Source organism: Oncorhynchus kisutch, linkage group LG25, assembly GCF_002021735.2.
Source record: "Oncorhynchus kisutch isolate 150728-3 linkage group LG25, Okis_V2, whole genome shotgun sequence".
NCBI classification, from domain to species: domain Eukaryota; kingdom Metazoa; phylum Chordata; class Actinopteri; order Salmoniformes; family Salmonidae; genus Oncorhynchus; species Oncorhynchus kisutch.
The window spans coordinates 25,631,715-25,652,451 of record NC_034198.2 but is presented as its reverse complement, the minus strand read 5'-3'; the positions used below and the strand labels follow the sequence as shown (position 1 = coordinate 25,652,451).

General features: G+C 43.0%; 1 protein-coding gene across 2 annotated transcripts; it reads left to right on the top strand.

The window, feature by feature from the left end:
• The first annotated feature begins 727 nt into the window (after positions 1-727).
• Positions 728-13,518, top strand: fam120b (family with sequence similarity 120 member B). 2 transcript variants are annotated; one of them, XM_020460241.2, is made up of 11 exons: positions 728-823; positions 1,229-2,250; positions 2,355-2,535; positions 2,678-2,779; positions 2,914-3,074; positions 3,517-3,609; positions 7,954-8,160; positions 9,937-10,039; positions 11,863-12,141; positions 12,386-12,443; positions 12,558-13,518. In XM_020460241.2, the coding sequence occupies exons 2-11, from the start codon at positions 1,234-1,236 to the stop codon at positions 12,586-12,588; spliced, it is 2,232 nt and encodes a 743-aa protein (XP_020315830.1). In that variant the 5' UTR covers positions 728-823; positions 1,229-1,233; the 3' UTR covers positions 12,589-13,518. The 2 variants fall into 2 exon arrangements, with proteins under 2 accessions (XP_020315830.1, XP_020315831.1); XM_020460242.2 differs by having other exon boundaries at positions 749-823; positions 1,232-2,250.
• The last annotated feature ends 7,219 nt before the right edge of the window (positions 13,519-20,737 follow it).

The window sequence follows — 20,737 nt, the reverse complement described above, 5'->3', positions numbered from 1 at the left end:
AATTACGACACAACGCCATCCCACTGAATGGTGGATTTAACGGGGCGGTGCCCCTTTAGAATGGCTCCCCATGTCCCTGGGAGCATCTGCCCAGAGATGAACAGATGTAAGCACCTGTGGTGACAGCCCGCATATGCTCTTACCCATTCACACTTTTCAAGACACTGACACAATAGAAGATAGAGCTTTGTGTGCGCAGTAATATAACTCCTGGATGATCTATTTCTCCTCAAAAGCAGTAGGCCGTAACATCAATTCAATATTATGTCTAGTTAACCAACTTCACTATTGATTAAACGCTTTCCTCAACTTTATTTCAAAAGGTTAAACAATTATTAGGGTATGAAGAGGGACAACATTTAAGCTAGGCCTGAATCATAACCTAGGCCTACTTCTTATTAAATAGGTTAAAGCTTTATGTAGCAAGGTCCCTAACGGATACTCTGGTGATGTTTCAAAAACCGAAACAAATGTTGCAGACTCGAGTTACCTTGTTGCAGAACGTTACAGTCTTCATCCAGGTTGTATCACGACCGAGCGTGATTGAGAGTCCCATAGGGCGACGCTCAATTGGCCCAGCGTTGTCCGATGTAGGCCGTCATTGTAAATAATACTTTTTTATTAACTGACTAGCCTAGTTAAATAAAGGTTAAATAAATAAAACAAAATAACAAAATAAACAGTGTAAAAGGTATCCCTGCGCGCACGTGTGCTTTTGGCTCTTACGTGCTGACGCAACTCCGCGTCCAGTTCAAAACAGGAAGTGGTCCTATCTGCTGAAGACGAGCTAGCACACATGCTGCTACGTTATCTTAACGCTGAAGTAAGTAAGACCACATTAAGGTTGGCTATTTGGTGCATCACGTACACACAGTTATGCAGACTGCAATACATTGAATACAGTCCAAACCCATAGTTGCTTGCCAGGCCCAGGGGTTGTTTAACTAGCTTAGGTAGCTACTGTTACATGCAAGTCCTGCAGACTGAAATGCATGGACAGGGAGGCACAATTAAGCGCGCGCAAAGTGAGCGTGCACCTTTGAAACTGTTTAAGTTATTGTGAAAATTATTTCCCTGAATATTCTGTGAGCATTACGCATTTAGTCAGTCATTAATTCACTTGAATGATATACATTGACTGGTATGAGCTTGTGTAAAATATTGCTCCTTTCAGAATAGCTCAGCACACTATTTAAAACGTATTTATCTCATTGGTTTGTCTTTGTAGCAGGAATGGGTGTAAAAGGCTTGCAGTATTTTATGGAGAAATGTTGTCCAGAAACCTGTGTGATGGTGGACTTCAGGGAGATGGCAAGGCAGCATGTCAACAGTCACCAACAGGGCAGTAGCACCCCTCTTCCTACACTGGTGGTGGATGGCATGGCCTGTCTGAGGCACTGGTACAGTTGTCAAGCTTGGGTGTATGGTGGTCAGTGGAAAGAGTATATGCATTGCCTGAAGGAGTTTGTGGGTGCATTCATGACTGCAGGTATCCGACTTGTGTTTTTCTTCGACGGGGTAGTGGAAGAAGAAAAACGGGCGGAGTGGGTGAATCGGCGACTGAAGGTCAACGAGGAGGTTGCCAGGGTGTTCCACTATTTAAAGTATCATGGTCAACAGCCTGGCCGGGAGCTGTTCTGCCTCCCCTCAGGGCTGGCCACCTTCTCTCGCTTTGCCCTCAAGTCTCTGGGCCAGGAGACCTGGTGCTCTGTTCTCGAGGCCGACTATGAGATCGCCAGCTTTGCCCTCCGTCACAACTGTATGGGCATCCTGGGGCAGGACACAGACTTCATCATCTATGACTCAGTCCCCTATCTGTCTGTGGCTCAGCTAAGGCTAGACACCATGACCACCGTGCTGTTTTCCACAGACAAATTGTGCCACGCCCTCCAACTGCAGAAGAGTGAGCTCCCTCTGCTCGCGTGTCTCCTTGGTAATGACGTGGTGCCAGAGCAGCGGATGCAGCGGCTGCGATGTGATGCCTTGGCAGCTTACAGGAGGAAATATCCACAGTCTCCACCTCAAGGGGAGAAGATTTATGCTGTAGCAGATTTCATCAGTAGCAACAAGCTGTCCAGAGAGGGAGCCCATGGTGTTAGCTGTCTGCCTCTAACAGATAGAGAGGTTCTGGAGAAAGGAGTACAGTACTATCTACTTCCTGGTCAACAGCCACTATGGGACATTAGTGATACCTCTCCTCGTAGCCCTGTGTGTCTGATGAAGAGCTACTTGAGTCCTGACATCCTCCAGGTAATTCAATATAAGAAGCAGACATACATTGTTGCAGTTTTATTTAAAGAGATAACATAAAAAGCCCAAACAATATGATGATAGTTTTGAGTCCTGTTTTACAGGCAGCCAAAGAAAAGCACATGCGAGCAGAGTGTTTTATGGTATACAATGTACTGTATGATGGTGTGGTGGAATGCAGTAATACACTTGAAGACAGGGAGGATGCTGAGCTCACTCCACAGGCAATTGTGTATCAATCTTGCAGAGAACGCATCTACGGCATTCTGTTACCCACAAATCCAGGTATTGTATATTACGTGGTTATTACGTTCTTATTACAATATTACATGGTTATTACAACATTGCATTCTTATTTGTTGTCTGTTTTACTACCAGGCACCAACTCAATGAAGCAGGTTGCCACTTATCATGCATCTTTTCTCAGACAGTAGTGGACAGGCCCCAACTGTGAGGGAATGGTTTGTTTTTCCTGGAAACCCACTAAAGGACCCCAAAGTAGTCTCTCCCTTGCCCCTGAACCACTCTGGTATGTTGTGAATTCTTAACATTAATTTAACCACTCGTGTGGAATAAGAAGTTGATTGCAAATTGATGCAAAGTGCTGTAGATAGATTTATCTCACTTTGAAATAATACTTTCCTCACCATGTTGGAAAATCAGATTTGAAGCGTTTATGGTTTGGGAAGGACTCCGAAACCAAATGCCTCCGCATCTCCACCTTCTTGGCTATATTTGAGTTGGATGAATTCTCAGTGGAGCATGATCGTCTGGATGGCTCTTTGATGGCTGTGCTGTGCCTTGTGACCTACATTGCCATGCAGGTGGGGAAAATACTATGTTTTAGTGTGAAGTGTTTTTTTTCCCGTCTGCCTTTACTTCAGTCTCTTGTCTCAGTAGAGTGTTAGTCTACATGAACCAGTCTCCCCTCTGGGGTTTTACAATGTTGCCGTTGCTCTAGCTCATATTATTGGACTTTGTTATGAAAAGAGGACTGACATTATCACATAGATAATTTACCCCCCCCCCCCCCCCCCCCCCCGATGCTCTGATTCAAAAAAATTCTCTGTGGTTCTCGCTAGACAATGAAGCTATCAGCGTCTGATAAGGAACAATAGTTATGTCTACTGCTGCACTTAGGGTGCTCTATGCATAATGCCCTTTTCATGTTTTCTCAGTGATTTCTCATTCTTGGATGTTTGTTTTGTATACAAGACTGTGTTTCCATTACCCTCAGACTAGAACACTTCTCATGCTTGTTTTTAGGTGGGCCACCTCTCCTTGGAAGACATAGATGCATATCTCAGCCAAGCTATCTGTGTCAGGTACAAATCCTACACAGAACTGCTTCACACAAGGGTGAGTGAGATACGCTAGTGTCCTCTGGCTGTTTCATACAAACCATTTAAGGTCTTTATAGATGCTTTATAAAAGGGTTGTCACATTTCTGAAAGTGTCAGATATAAAGACCTGTTACTTATATAGTTATACATTTGCTTATAAATGATTTGTGTAGCATCTACGTAGGCCTTATTCAGAGTTTGAAGACTTCATTTAGCTTTTCAAGTTGTTTGTTTTAAAGTGGGACCCTTCTATTTTCGAAAAACTGAAGAAAGTTGGAGTCTTTCCAGTATATGCTCTGCATCTTTATACTACTCATCCAAGTCTTCTAATTTTGCATGTGAGGACAACCTGCTAATTAGATTGGAGAGTGTATAGTGTATAGCCCATGATCATATGGCTCCTACCCAGTCATTGAGGTGGTTGCAAATAAACAACCACTTAAGATAATGGCCTGACAAAGGCCTCAGAGTGTGTGTTGAAGGTCGGATGGAGGAAGATTGGCTTATAGCAAATTACTGACAACAGACTGAGAGACAATAGCAGGTAGGGTGCACTGATTTTATTTGGCCCACCCTAAGTCTTGTGAATGTCTGTCTCCACACCGGCAGGCATTATTCACTCACTTACATGACAACTGTGTAGACACATTCAAACAAATGCATCCCTAACCACACCCAAGACAACAACAAGAGAATGAGGCTGGGAGAATTGGATAGTCAAAAAGCCATTTTTCCACGATACAGCAAGTCCCACAGAAGAAACTCGGTTGACTCTCTCAATATGCAAGAAGATGTAGCAGGAGAAACTGCTGGGGGTGGGGGTGTAATTTTGGGTTGCATTGCGACATTCCTGCCCAAACTGCTCTAATTGTGGCCTGAACCTGAGAGCGATGCTTTGGCGACGGACTCCAAGCTGTCCCTGACACTGACCACAGCAGCTATTTGCAGCTCCCCACCCTAATTTAAACCTTACTATGCCTGCTATTTCTGCCCCAGCTGCCCAGAGCGGGCGGTGGTTTTCCTGGGCCCGGGTTGATAGTGGCTACTTACAGTAGAGATAATGGATGATAGCAATGACAAATTAAAGCTTAGTGGGAGACATTCAGGAAGCCACCTCCTGATTTACAGTGCCTCCATAGCTTCCTCCTTAAAGCTAGCAGTCAGTTTCTCTGTTCTTGTCAAATCAGGATTGTTACTGTTACTCTGATATTAATAGAAATCGACTCACTGTGCACACTATCATGTGTAACTCTTCTTTCTCTTGTGATCATTGAACATTGTAAGGATTTTGTGTGTTTGTTTATATAACAGCTTCAGTAAACTCCAGCTTGTGTAACACTAGATCCCAGACTATATGGGGTGATTGTTTGTGTTGGGGAGATTTCAATTTAGTAAGTGCACATTAGCAGGTGTTGAATGGGTGGACTGGAGGAGGGAGCGAGAGAGGCAAATGGGCCGGGCGGGGTGGGGACCGCCTGCTGCTGGACAGATCAGAGTGTGTGTAAGCTTGTCTGCCTTTCCTACTCTAGGGCTCCACGCGCACCTGTTGCCCCACACCATTGTTGCATCCCATCGGGAAGTATGTCACATCTGCCTGAAATCTCAGAAGGCCAGGGGTGGGGAGGGTCAGTGAGAGGAGGAGGGGGAGACAGATGGCAGGAGACTTTCCAGGAGCAGCCTGATACCCCTGGAGAGTCTCTATCTCTCTCCTCTCTCTCTAATCTCTCTCCCCCTGCAGTGCTTTCTCATACTGGGGGAATGTCCATTCAGGCTGGGGATCAGGGGATGCCACTGCATTAGGGAGCTGCTGGGAGCCCGCATTCAGCCCTCATCCACACTCACACCAATAAACCCTTTTATTCAACAGCAAGGGCTCCAAATGAGACAATTCCTAGTTTCTACTAGTCATGAGTAGGGTTGTGAAATTCCAGAAACGTTCAATAAATTCCTTGGTTTTCCAGAAATCCTGGTTGGAGGATTCCAGATTTCCTGCTTATTCCCTCTTTATTCCGGGAATCCTCCAACCGGGATTTCGGGAGAACCGGGGAACTTATTGAAAGTTCCCGGAATTTTGCAACCCTGGTCATGAGACACTTGTTCGTCTAAGCTTGTACAGCAGAATGGGATGTGCGATGCTGTTTCAAATACACACTGGTAAGATCCTCTCTTGTGTAATGGACAGGAGACGGTTGTCCTGAACACAGAGGGGTGCCCCCAGGAGTGTTGGCTGTCTCAGGCGTCTGGTTGGAAAAGATTTGAATGTTTATGCTTTGGGGAAGTTGCTGTGAGGACAGCTGCACCCATCTACTTAAAATACATGGTTCTTCCCAACTTTTACCCTCTTCACTGAGGGTGGATCCATGGCTGGAGATTAGTATTCTTACTTCAGCATTTAGAGTAAAAAACACAAAATTTTGGAAAGGAGGTTTGACTAAGTTTAGAAATGTTCAAGGAAAATTGTAACTGGTTTTCTAATTGGCCAGGGATCCCACACACAAGTATGTGTTTCCTACTTAACTGCCACTTTCAACCAATGAACAGGAAAAGTGTAGCCACACATTGTCAAATTACTACGTGTCAAATTGGCCAGTTTAGGCCTATACTCTGTTTTAAACAAGCCCCAAAGTAGTAGCTTCCCTTGCTTGCCTGTATGTGTGTTTAGATATGGGATGAGTGCTTTGTTTAGGGGCAGTGTGCCTGGAAGGCACAGGCTGCTGACTGCATCCTTTTTAGCTTGATCTCTCTTCTCTCTTAGTTTGCTTTAGCTGAAGCTGTGTTTGAATGGGGAGAAGGCGGCAAGGCAGGTTTCTGGGCTGATGTGTTTGAATGGGGAGCAGGCGGCAGGCAGGTTTCTGGGCTGATGTGTTTGAATGGGGAGCAGGCAGCAGGCAGGTTTCTGGGCTGATGTGTTTGAATGGGGAGCAGGCGGCAGGCGGGTCTCTGGGCTGATGTGTTTGAATGGGGAGCAGGCGGCAGGCAGGTTTCTGGGCTGATGTGTTTGAATGGGGAGCAGGCGGCAGGCGGGTCTCTGGGCTGATGTGTTTGAATGGGGAGCAGGCGGCAGGCAGGTTTCTGGGCTGATGTGTTTGAATGGGGAGCAGGCAGCAGGCAGGTTTCTGGGCTGATGTGTTTGAATGGGGAGCAGGCGGCAGGCAGGTTTCTGGGCTGATGTGTTTGGCAGGGCCTAATCAGCCCTCTTATCTCCTATGGGAGGGACCAGGTGAGACCTGAGGGTAAATACACTCCCCTACGTATTTATTTGGACAGTGAAGCTGAAACTTAATTTGTCTCTATACTCCAGCATTTAGGATTTGAGATCAAATTTTTCATATGAGGTGACAATACAGAATGTCAGTTTTTATTTGAGGGTATTTTAATATCCGGTTTACCATTTAGAAGTTAAAGCACTTTATGTAAAATTGCAGATGCACAAAGATCATGCCCCCAAAATATACTAACCTCTCACCATTACCTAAACAGGGGTTGTTACCATTTTCTGGGGGGTATGCTATTTAGGCCTCTGTCACAATTCATTATTCAAGATTCATTCATAATTATCCGCAATCATGGTAATATCCACATACATGTAGAAGTGTTCAGAAACATATTCTATTATTATTTACAATAAAAGTGACTCCAAAAAGACATCCTTGTGTGGCTACATTATTTACTATTAATTTCTACTGGGCACAACATAATCTGAAACACAACCAAAACAAACTGCAAATGCATCCAACAAGTTTGTGGAGTCACAAGCTTGATGAAAGTCATTGTGTGCTAGAAATATGGGACAAAATACTAAACTTTTGACTAAATTTAATACACTATAATTGCATTTGTCCAAATACTTATGATACCTTCAAATGGGGGGGACTAGATACATAAAGTGCTTTCATGTCTAAACAGTAAAACAGATATGTATGAACATACCCTCAAATAAAAGGTGACATTATGTACTGTCACCTCCATATAAAACATTTGATCACAAATCCAAAATGCTGGAGTACAGAGCCAAATTAAAAATTTTAGCGTTCCTGTCCTACTTAATATGTAGGGAATTGTACAGGGAACATCTGCCTGTTGGCTAGCTAGCTACTGCTCTTGTCATGCTGCTACCCGTGCCTCTCCTCTCTCTGTGCAGATCAACTCTCTGGGGCAGAGTTTATTTACTGTAACTTGTCTGGCTCCATAATGTATGTGCTATAGCATACTCTTCTATTGTCTTCATGCTATACAGTTATGACGATACATTACAGAACACTCCCATAGAAACATATGGTGTAGAACAGATATGGTTGTCTGTCATGTAGAATAGAGAATCATGTGAGCTCTATTGATTCTATTTCTATCTGCTCTGCAGGTCTCTCATGTGGAGCCCCGGGCGGTTCAGCTGGGCTCTCTGTTTGTCCGAGGGCTGACCCACCTGGTGGCCGCCAACAGTGCTTGTGGATGCCCCTTCCCCATGGAACAGCTGATGCCCTGGAACACCTTTGACGGCCTGCTCTTCCACTCAAAGTACCTGCTGGCTCACTCAGGGAGGCCACAGGAGGAGCTGCTGGAGGGCAATGTGAGTCAGTGTACACAGTGGTAGTAGGATTGATTATAGATATTAGCTACTGTAATGGCGGAAGGAATAATTATAGCTATAAGCTACTGTAACAGTGGTGGTAGGTTTGATTATACACTGAACCATAATATAAATGCAACATGCAACAATTTCAAAGATTTTAATGAGTTACAGTTCATATAAGGAAATAAATTAAATAAATTCATTAGGCCCTAATATATGGATTTCACATGACTGGGATTACAGATATGCATCTGTTGCTCACAGATACCTTAAAATTAAGGTAGGAGTGTGAATCAGAAAACCAGTCAGTATCTGGTGTGACCACACATCTCCTTAACATAGAGTTGATCAGGCTGTTGATTGTGGCCTGTGGAATGTTGTCCCACTCCTCTTCAATGGCTGTGTGAAGTTGCTGGATATTGTCAGGAACTGGAACATGCTGTCGTACACGTCGATCCAGAGCGTCCCAAACATGCTCAATAGGTGACATGTTTGAATGAGTATGCATGCCATGGAAGAACTGGGACATTTTCAGCTTCTAGGAATTGTGTACAGATCCTTGTGACATGGGACCGTGCATTATAATGCTGAAACATGAGGTGATGGCAGCGGATGAATGGCACGACAATGGGCCTCAGGAGCTTGTCACGGTTTCTCTGTGCATTCAAATTGACATAGATAAAATGGAATTGTGTTCGTGGTCTGTAGCTTATGCTTGCCCATACCATAACCCCACCGCCACCATGGGACACTCGGTTCACAATGTTGACATAAGCAAACCACTCACCCAAATGACACCATACACGCTATCTGCCTGGTACAGTTGAAACCAGGATTCTTCCGTGAGGCGCACACTTCTCCAACGTGCCAGTGGCCATCGAAGGTGAGCATTTGCCCACTGAAGTCGGTTACGACTCCAAACTGCGCTCAGGTCAATACCCTGGTGAGGACCACGAGCACGCAGATGAGCTTCCCAGAGACGGTTTCTGACAGTTTGTGCATAAATTCTTTGTTTGTGCAAACCAAGAGTTTCATCAGCTGTCCAGGTGGCTGGTCTCAGACGATCCTGCAGGTAAAGAAGCCCGATGTGGAGGTCCTGGGTTGGAGTGGTTACACGTGGTCTGCGGTTGTGAGGCCAGTTGGACATACTGCCAAATTCTCTAAAACAACGTTGGAGGCGGAGTATGGTAGAGAAATTAACATTAAATTAACTGGAAACAGCTCTGGTGGACATTTCTGCATTCAGTATGCCAATTGCACGCTCCCTCAACTTGAGACATCTGTGGCATTGTTGTGCACATTTTACAGTGACCTTTGATTGTCCTCAGCACAAGGTGCACCTGTATAATGATCATGCTTTTTGATCAGCTTCTTGGTATGCCACACCTGTCAGGTGGATGGATTATCTTGGCAAAGGAGAAATGCTCACTAATGGATATAAACAAATTTGTGCACAAAATTTGAGAAATTAGCTGGGATATGTTCTTTCAGCTCATAAAACATGGGACCAACACTTTACATGTTGCGTTTTATATTTTTGTTTAGTGTAGATATGAGCTACCATAACTGGTGTTAGGTTTGATTTATAGCTATTAGCTACTATGTCTGTGGTGACTATCCTCAGATGAGGCCCCAAAAGCAACTTCCAGACATTGTGGCTCCAAAGTTGTCTTTGAAACCAATAAAGTCAAAATCATGTAGGGGAAACCCTACCTTGTGTGTAAACTCAGCGGGGAAGTGTTTTTCTTACTGAACTTGGCTCATCTTGTTTAGGCATCCTGGGTGTCCCTGTTCCGTTTTCTGAGAGAGCTGGTCCTGGGAATATGCAGCAGGCGTGGCCAGACCATCCAGTCCAGACCACGGATAACACATCCCGGTGAGAGACCCATTCATTTTACTAATGAAACATGTTGAGGTTCGAGTGTCGGTGAACAATGCACACATATTTACATAAACACAGTCCATTCGTGCTAATAATGTCCTATTAATAGGTCATTCTGCCCAGTTAGTGGGTAATCACTGTTCAATATACTGTATCTACAAAATATTTGTATATGTTTATACTATTTACAAAAAAAATTCCATGACAACATGGATCCTCCTCAAAGTTATCCTGCAATGTTGGTTGATTACTGAGGCAAAGACATTTGCTACTCTTTTCCACGCTCGGAGAGTCAGCCTATCATTATTATCCATATGTTCTGAATAAAAGGAAAGAATTCTAGTTGAGAGAATGTGTACTCTACCATGTAGGACTGTTGGTGCCCCTTGTGGGGGAACAATACCCAGTAGTCTCTACAGTCTATAATAAGATCCATCTGGGCCTCAGTCCATTGGCAAAGTTCCAGTGGAAGATCATTTTGGCTCCTCAAGATGCTTTGTCATAACAAGAATAATTCAGGGTTTCTTTTTATAGGATGTGATCTATATTAGGTAACATAACAAGACAACCAAATTATAACATCCCAGGACCAGCCTGTTACAAAGTCCTCAACCCCCACTGCTCATCTGGCATCCAGCGTACTGTGGTTCTTTTTGGAGATTAAAAGAACCCGGACGGAAAAATGTTCTCCATCTGTTTGTTCTCTTGACATTGAACAACACGTGAAATATGAACTACATTTTGTTTAGCTTTGGTTGCTTTTGCTTGGGCTGCTATGATTTGATTTGTAATGTCTGCTCTTTGTCCAAACACAGTATTTGAATTCATGTATGATACCCTATTTCTGTGGGCCATAAATACTATGAGATATTGAGTGTGGAAAGGGGGCTTAAGTTTGGAATAAGCGACTAGTTCTGTAAACAAAATCTAACAACTCAAAATAAGTGTTGAAGTATAGATGGGAATGGGAACTTGTCCAAAACTGTCATGCTTAGTAGGGCCAGGACGATAGCAGTATGTTGATACTCCTTAGGATCGTAGCAAGGAAACAAAACATGAAGCGGATTTAAATTATTTAGGAAAACAGGCCTAATGTTGGAAACAGACATCGTTATGTTGTCATCCAGTCACATGTATTTATTTTCCTAGCTATAGCGCACAATATTTGACACACAGCAGGTTTTTAAATGGAACAAAGAGTTTTGTCTGCTTCGTGTTTTCATTTTTGCCATGGAAAAAATCTTGAGATATTGGTATCGTCACAGCCCTACAATAAGCCCTACAATGGTTTTCAGTAAAACATTGTTATGCTCCCAGAATATTGAGTTCCTCTGAGGTGAAACAAACATTCTACCCTAATAACATAATGAGGCCCCTCTAATCATTAGAGTGGCTAAGTAAAAACAAGACAAAAACAGAGCCACCACGACCGTGCGTGTGTGTGTGTGGCTGATGTTTAAGAACGGGCTTTAAACATTTAAAAAAAAATATTGTCTCCTTGCCAATGTTCACTTTAAGTCTCTCTCTTTCATACAAGTATTGTCCTGAGTTTATAGATCCCATATGCTGCAAAATAAGTTTTACTCCTTTTATTCAGTGTACACAAAGGTATGTCTTCAATTTATGTCTTAGACCCAACCAGTAATCATTACCCAAGGGTTGTGGGGAGATGGTGGTGGCGCTTTGCGAGCACAGAATTGTATGGTTTGTGTTTGGAGTGATTCTTAATGTTTCGTCTCCACAGCGGAATATTTATACCAAGATTCAAACTCATAATTAAAAGAGCATTTAAATATTTTGTGTGGTGTTTTCCTCAGGGAAGCATGTGGATCACAGCGAGCAGTGGAGGGAAAGAGGAGCCCCATCGGGACAGCCTGGTCCCTCTCCTCATCGCTACAGACCCCAGACCAGATCCCCATCAGGACAGCATGGTCCCTCTCCTCAACACTACAGACCCCAGACCAGATCCCCATCAGGACAGCATTTTCCCTCTCCTCAACACTACAGACCCCAGACCAGATCCCCATCAGGACAGCATTTTCCCTCTCCTCAACACTACAGACCCCAGAGCAGAGGTCCTAGAGCACAGGCACATGGTAGGCTACAGACAGGCCACTAGCTGCAGGTTGCTGCCTGGGCCAGGGTGTAGTGCCATTGAGGTTTATTCCAACCAGCCAACAACAAAGCAGTAGCAACCTAATTTGATTCTGTTGTTGGTTGAATGACTTTCAACCAGCTAACTAAAATGTAATGTTTAAAAAATAAAAATAAATGTTTAACTTGATTTTTATTCATAATCATATATCATTCAGAATTAATTATATTTTATATTTTTCACAGAACACAACAGACCAAGATCAACACATCCAAACAGGAGGAGATATCACCTGGCACCTAGGTGAGTGTCTGCGTTTGTTATACTGTTGCATGAGCAAGCTGCATCCATTCATTCTGCAGTGCCTTGAGATGTATTTTTATTCTGATTTGTCTTGCGCCTCTGTTTTTACTGTAGGTGGCAGAACCCCCATCCTGATTTCCCCTGACTGTCAGTGTTGAGTGGACATGCCTTGCTGGGACCATCTTACAGAATTGTCCTGTTAAGAGCAGCACAGCCCAACACACTCAGTAGATGTGTCTGATATTAGACTGACTTGTGTTGAACTTTGTGAACACAGTTTGTGTTACCATAACCTCACTATCAGTTGGATTGGCTTGGAGAAATGTAGGTCATGTAACTGTATGAGATATTGGTTGCAATAGGAGAGGATATGCGTCACAAGGAGAGGAAAAAGGGCTTAGTAGGTGAAAGAGGACCTGAGGGAGCAGTTACATTTCACTTGGTTTAGCATCTGAAATCCCAAAGTAAGCATTGACATACCAAAATAAGAAGGGATAGGTGAGAGTGGGGTAAGTTGAGCCACCCTTGTTTCTAGGAAACCAGACACAAAATGTGTCATTTTGACCAAATGTTTAGGAAGAGGTCATCATTTAATGTCTGTGAGGGAAGAAACCACATGGAAAAAGTGGTAAGCAAGTTGGGTCCTGCAAATTTATTTAATGTGTTAGGTTTAGGTACAAGCATCATGAAAATTTTAACTAGATACTTTTAAGATTGTTCCATACGTCAGTTGAGGTCTGTATAAGCTTCAATATGAGGTCCTAAACCTAGCATAAAAGTGCATCCTTGTAGCTGTGTGGGCTAATATAGTCCAAATGTTTGCCTTGGGGTAAATTGAGCCAATGGTTGAGGCAATGGCCAGTTGAGCAAATTGAAGTATTTTCTTCCCTGGTGTAATGCAAGGCATTATCGCTTGGGATATGAGATGACAACAAGGCCTATGTTAAAAGTGTTTTAACAAGTACAAAGTGTTTGTTAGGTGTTAAACCTGTGTTTTAAAATATGCTTTAAATTATTTTAAAGTGATTGTGATTGGGTTGAATTGTGTTTGGGAAATAAAAATAGACATGGTTTTATAAGGGTAGTGGTAATATTTCATTTGGTACAGAAATGTGTAGGCGGCTTAACTTTACCCTGGCCTGTAGCTCAACTTACCCCATGCCCGGGGTAAGTTGTGCCAAGAGAGCACTTTTTGTTGTTGTATTTATATACTTTTTACATGAATACTGATTATTATCATGGATACACAATATCCTGAAATATATGTAGATCATTGTTTGAAAGAACACTGTATTTCCCTTGATAGAGATGCAGATTTTTTTTTTTTTTAAATGGCTCAATTGACCCCACTTTCTTACCCCTACATTTTCTCCCTTTGCTAAGATGTTAGTGTGGGGCCGGTGGGATCTGAGGTAGTGTTCAAGTTACTCTGAATCTGAGCAAACTCTAAAGCATCACTTCAGAGATGTGGTGAGAGATGACTTGACTTTGTTGATGTATTTATATCAAGTATCACTTAGGGTATTTTATCATTTCAATGTAATTTACTGTGATTATTCACGCAGATGTGATTGTCATCATTTTCAAAATGTCATATTTCAAAAGAAGTCATAGACCCTGAGCAAGAGCAACATCCAATGCTATCAAAACCAACTGCCATGCTCCACTGCCATTATCAGTGTTTAGAATGCTGCCACATTCCCGACAGAAGGCAGCTAGCAGCGCTAGGCTTACACTGAGAATCTCTGGGGCTACCCATGGGGAGAGAGTGTTTGGGTCTATCTGAGCTGGGTGATGACATGCATGGTGTACCATGCAGGGCCTCCCTATTCCTGACAAGGAGAACACCTGCTACAAGTGGTAATTCACATTCCCTGGTCAAAGTGGTCAAAGCACAGCTCTTTCCTCTTATCTGTAGAAAATGAAGCACAAGCTGAAATTAAAAACAAAGCTATATAAACAGATGTCTTGACCTTGGTGGCAGAGCAACATATAGACTGAGCAGGAAAGAGATTCGATTTCTCCAGAAAAAAAGAAAGGAGAAAAGGACCATGTTGTTGATACGGTGATGTCACGGGGTTAAGTATGATACTGAGCTAGATGGGCTTTTAGACTAAATACAATGAAAGTCCTGTGAAGTCACCATGAAGGGAAACTATGCTGGTTAGAGCACTACTGCACAAGACTTTTTCATATATTCTGATTATGGAAAACAGTGGACTGAATCCATGAGTAACCCACAGGGATTTGTTTTAGCTGCGATTAGTATGATGTCAAAGGTGTAGCAGCAGGTAGCCTAGAGGAGGACCATTAGCCTGAAGATTGCTGGTTCAGATGTGGAGTTATGGAAGGTTAAGATTAATTTTGGTACCAAGGTCTTTAAATCTGGCCCCCATACACAATGCTAAATGAAGAATATATGTGCATGTAAGTTAAAAAGCAGCCTAGAAAGAGGCAAAGGAGCTGCAACAGCAACACATCTTCCCTTTTGAGTTTCACAGTCCCCAATTACCCATTTAATTATGGCATGGCTTCATGTGCCCTAATGGTAAATATAGTCTCTTTGCCCCAGAGGCTCTGTGGTTGTGGTCAAGGCCAAGTGGGCCAGAACTGAAGGTGCCGCGTGGGGGCTGTGGTGGCTGAATGCGTGACGGGCAGGGCGCACCCATCCTCATGGCCACAACAGGGAGCAAGTCGCCTGTTGTGCGCCAGGCCAGGGGAGAGACAGGAGGGCAAGAGCGGCGGGTCTCTGCCACAGGAACCAGAGGACTTGGCACACTGTCATCTCTGTTTCCTCTATGGAACAGAGGAATGGGTGGGGCCTGCAGGCACGGCGGCACAGCCAACCGTTCCAGAGCCCCGAGACTGCTGTACCCAAAGAAATGAAAGCCTGCACACTGCTGTTTTCAGTTTGACTTTGTGTTTTGGCGGTTGGGTGTGGGAAGAGAGGGGAGGGGGGATAGTGAAGATGGTAGCATGTGCCAAAAACTGTGAAAGGGCCTTTACTGCAGTTGGTTGGCTACTCTCGATTGTCATTATCAAGGTGTTGATTACAAGTACCTGTTAGTTGTGGCTTGAATTTAACATTTAGTGTGTATGTTTAGAAAATGTAAACAAATCAAAATGTCAAATATGTTTACTTATAGTGTTGGTGATAATTATAGAATGTCCAATCTGTTTTCTATATTAAGCCCCTTTAGGACTGCCTATAACTTGAGTCAAAACACAGTTTACGAATAAAAAATGACGCGCTGCTGGGATAGGACAACTATAGAATACTACAATAGTAAAAATAGTTTAAAATATCAAGAGCCAAAGTGAGCAAATATAGCCAGGGATATTTACAGCCTGAACAATAAATAGACACCTTTCTTTAAAAAGTCTGGAACCGGTCCCAGATTTGTTGATGCTGCATTTGTGGATGGACTTCCGCAAAGTCAAAAACCAATGGAGAAGAAAAAAAGAACACGTAGTGTTCATGTAGTGTGCTGGCTGTATGTTGGCATATATTTAGTGGGTTGAGGTGAGTGTGAGTGCTAGTCTGCCTTTGTGCATGTCGAGTAAACAGTATCATGCCCTCGCCAACACTGTAGCCCATAGCTTTCGGTATTCTCTTTGTTGTATTTGGAATCTAAGCCCATTTAGAGCCGTTATTTAAAACAAAAAGGACTGCCGATGGCTCCAATTGTTCATATGATGACAGTTAAGTGTGAACTGTAATACGAAATCGCTTGAGTAATAGTATTGACTTTGAAACAGCTCTTTTAATAGCTCTGTATTGTCTGCCTGACAGCACTAAGCATGGTTTAGTTGGTGTTAATGTGACAACTCACTTTAGAAGGATGCCCTACCACCATTGAATTCAATGTACGTCGGTTAAATCGTGTCCTAGGAAGGAACTAAAAGAGGACATTCTTAACAAACCATGGGAATTGGTTAAATCACCTGTTGCTTTGAACAAAGTCACCCTACGGATGTAGGATCTTAATTTGAGCCAGTTGGCTACAGCAGGAAAAAAATCCCGCAGTAACAGTAAATGTGTATTAGAATTAATGGACATATTTTCCAAAGGGATAATGAAGTCTGAAATTACAAAGTGGAAATTTGTCACGGCTGTTGAAAGGAGAGGACTAAGGTTCAGCGTGGTAAGCGTACATTTTCGTTTATTAATCAAAATGACGGCAAACAAATAACACTACCAAAACAAACCGTGAAGCTCAAAGGCTATGTGCCCTAAACAAAGTCAACTTCCCACCAAGACAGGTGGAAAAAGGGCTACTTAAGTATGGTTCTCAATCAGAGACAACGATAGACAGCTGCCTCTGATTGAGAACCACACCCGGTCAAAGAAATAGAAAACATAGAAATAAAGAAACTAGAATGCCCACCCTAGTCACTCCCTGGCCTAACCAAAACAAAGAATAAAATCCTCTCTATGGCCAGGGCGTGACAAAATTAACAAACTTCAGAAGCCTTTTTAAACCTCAGAGCGACAACAAGTTTTAAATTCCCTGCAACAGGTTGATAAAATTAAGATCATACCTCTGTACCATGAAACCCTCCCTTGTTACAGAGCTATAAAACCCAGCAAGGGGAAGTAAATATATACATACAGTATGTCAGCATGAGCAAACCATTCCTCCTATTTCTCATCCTGCCTAGTAATATACAGCCAGTTGTCAAACCCAGTTTGGTTAACGTTCAGTCTAAAAATGCAATGGACCGTCAGTAATTTGCCTTCAGATTCTCCAGTGCTATTCACCTCGTAGGGCTAATCTCGCTTTGTGGTATGTAACAATGCAGCACCAAATGAGGAGGAAATGTCAGGTTATGTTTCAGTGCCAGCCTCCTTCCCACCCTCCATCTGTAGTAATAGCCGGTGCTTATTGGAACATATGCTGCTTGTTGCACACCCACCATCTGTTGCCTGAACTGATGGAGTGATCCTGTTGCCAGGGTGATGGGGCCATTCAGTGAAATAGCCCTGCCTACAAACATTTATTCTCAAGTTTGGTGTTTCTAATACATAGGAATGTCTTTGGTACTGCATGTTACCAAGAGCAACGTTTGTCAGTGGAAAGGGTTTTGAAGACAATAAGCGTCTTTGTAAAGTAACAACCTAACAATTTTGTGCATAATACAATTAGTCTGAATACCAAACTGTTATTAGGAGCTTTCAATATCTACATTTAGATCTTCAAAATAATGCTGCTGTCAATATGATTTAATATCTTGTCATATTTAGACATGTTAAGTCTCTCCCGAATGGAAAGTCACATTCAAAGCACTTATACTCTTGTTTTCTGTTATATTCATGTAGGAATGGCTCTCGGGTATAGGGCTCAGGCATGTATCCTAAAGGAAGGCCATTCCCAGAGAGATAGAGCGAGAGTTGTTCAGTGCACACTCTGGTTTGGTGTGCCGTTGAGCCAAGCCGTGTCTGATTTCTGTTCTTTCAACTGCCATCGTTCCAGTGAACCTGAGACACAAAGAGGAAAAGAGCGCCCCAAAACAAAGGACCAGGGAGAAAGTCAAAGCACTTGAAACCCAATCCTCAAGACTTATGCCACCGTTTGGCCGTCTACTTTGCTCTCAACTGTATCTAACTGATGCTGTATTGACTTCAGTCAAAAGATTTAAGGAACCCCTATACCCCCTACTCCACCTTCCATTCCACATGCCTGGTGGCCATATGTCAGCCCCACGCGTGACTTACTACTGTATCAGTCACAAAGCAGGGAAAGTTCTCAAAAGTGCACCGAACTCTTTGGGTAACCTTGTCTGAATGAATACAAGGACATGGCTATGGGTTGCAGCTGTGACTTGCTGAAATTCTGTGGACTAATTGAATGGAACAGTGACAGATAAAATGACATACTGGTGGAGATTAAGTCATTCAACATACAAAGAAGAAAGTTGCCTTCAGCTGTGGTCTGTAGTGTGATGAGTGTAAGGAAGGACAGAACTTGCATTGTTGCATGAGCTCTATTCTCACACAACTGACTACAGTAGCTCAGCACCACAGGGTTCCGTAAAATACCTGGAACAACAGGCCAGAAAAACAAGAGGCTACAACATATTCAGTTTTTAAACCCTACTTTTAGATTCTTCTAAATTGGGGGATGTTATTATAGGTTCATGAGAGCCTGAACAAATATACACCTGAAATAATTGTTTATTTTTGAGGGCCTCAAAAGGGCCTCTCTGTACCCCCACTAACATAATGGTACCCATACCAACCAGCACACACACACACACAAAAAGTTTCCATGTAGTTGAATTGTGAATGGGTGTGTGCCAATTATGTCGGAATGTGAAGTGGTAGTGGGCTTCACGTGTCAAAACGTTTTTAATGACAAGGATGAGGAAGGCAATAAAAACAGTAGCTGCCAAAGGAGGTTCGTTCAGAGTTTGTAAAAACAATGTACGAACTAATCACGGCAGAGGGCCCTGCACCACATGAGAGCCCCCCCCCCCCCCCCCCCCCAGAGGGCAGAGCAGGGGAGATGGAAGTACCACATGGAGCGAGCTGCTGCCATGGAGGTCAGAGATGTGAGAGACCAAGCACAGAGGGGAAGGCGTGGGCTTCCTTTAGCCTGCACGGTCATGACTGACTTTCTCAGTCTCACGTGGTGAGTTCTGGCTGTTGACCCTGTGCTGCTGAAGATCTCTATCAGGTCTTCAAGGGACCGGCAAACCATCCCTGCTGATTGTAGGATGTTTTTAGAATACAGCACTTTCCCAACAACAAAAACTGATATTTTTACTTTGACCTCCTGCTGTAGCTTTGTCTTATGTAGAGTCAACTGTTAGTGATGCTTTATTTGAATGTTGTATCATAATCCCTACCATAGGTTATCATTCATATGACTTCTACCGCATTATGACAGTTTGACATAATTGTAGGTCACATCAACGGTCATGACTTGCTGATGTCAACGTCATCATGTTTATGACAACATTATCACATTCCCACATGTGTCAGTTATGCAGTATGTAATATCAGTGTAACTTGGGAGTGTTATTTATTGAGGAGAAAAACATTAAAAGTTTCTATTCAATTTTAATTGACCCACTGACCTAGGGAAAAATAATAATGGCTATATGCAGTGTATTAAAAAATATATATTTTTTGCTTAGGTCACTGATTCAGACTCATATGGAGCAGGAATAGAATGTTATCATCTAATTAACTATGCAGATTTTATAAACAGCCAGTCACCAAGGGCAAGTGCTGAGGCACATTCTATTAGAACTGCTAATAGGCCATTAATGTGGCCGGTGTGAAGGCCTTTCTTCTCTCTGGAGAATAAACCCTGCCCTCGACTGTGTTAAACATGTGACTCTTATTTATTATGGCAGTGCTATTGCAAGTAGCTACGATTCCCATGATGTGCTCTCATACAGTATATTAACAGCTCATTCCCACAGCATTGTGTTGGATCTGGGTTTATGTGCCACTGACTGTCACCAACCATTGCCCTCGCTGGCAGGCTTTTTGTCTAGATCTATATTGAGGGCTAACAGAGGGAGGTGCCTAGGTTGCATATTAATGAGGAGTAAGGGTGTTGGGGCCTATAGAAGGCCCAGTTATATACTGTAAACACTGATCTCTATGCCAATCCACCCATCCCCACTAACATTTGATTTAGCCATCAACTGCTGGTTTGGAGTCCAGGTTCACAGTATTTTACTGAATGTGAAGTCAAGTAAAACCTCAACAGGTCTCTGGATCTGTTAATTTTTTGAACCAGCATCGTCAAATAGTGACAACAATGGCTTGATTCGCTCTCCACCAACGTCATCCCCAGATCTCACTATTGGATTGTATCAACAACCGTGCTAACTGAAGCACACATAATCTTAGCAAACAGAAGTAATGGCCATATCTTAAACAATATTTAGTTACATCTGATAAATGCACTAATGTATTGGGGTTGACATTAGCAATGAGTGACGTTTTGATTGTAATCAACCAGATCACCAATCACTCACAAAAAAACTGTTGATGCAACAGGCACAAGGACACATAATGTACAGTATAGTAGCTGTAAGCGCGTGTGTATCGTTTTGCTTGTTGGGGGAATCATTTTGTTGCATAAAAAAAACAGCTCTGTCTTTCATATTCTGCCAAAATTGCCTGCACATGTCCTCAGACAAGCTAAGAATTAAGTATAGCAGAGTTGTGATTTACTGGAGACTGTGAGTCCAGTCACAGCCATAGAGCCTCCCCTAGGAAAACAAAAGAAAGAAACCTCACAGATTCTATGCTGTGGTTTACCCCCAAAATCCTC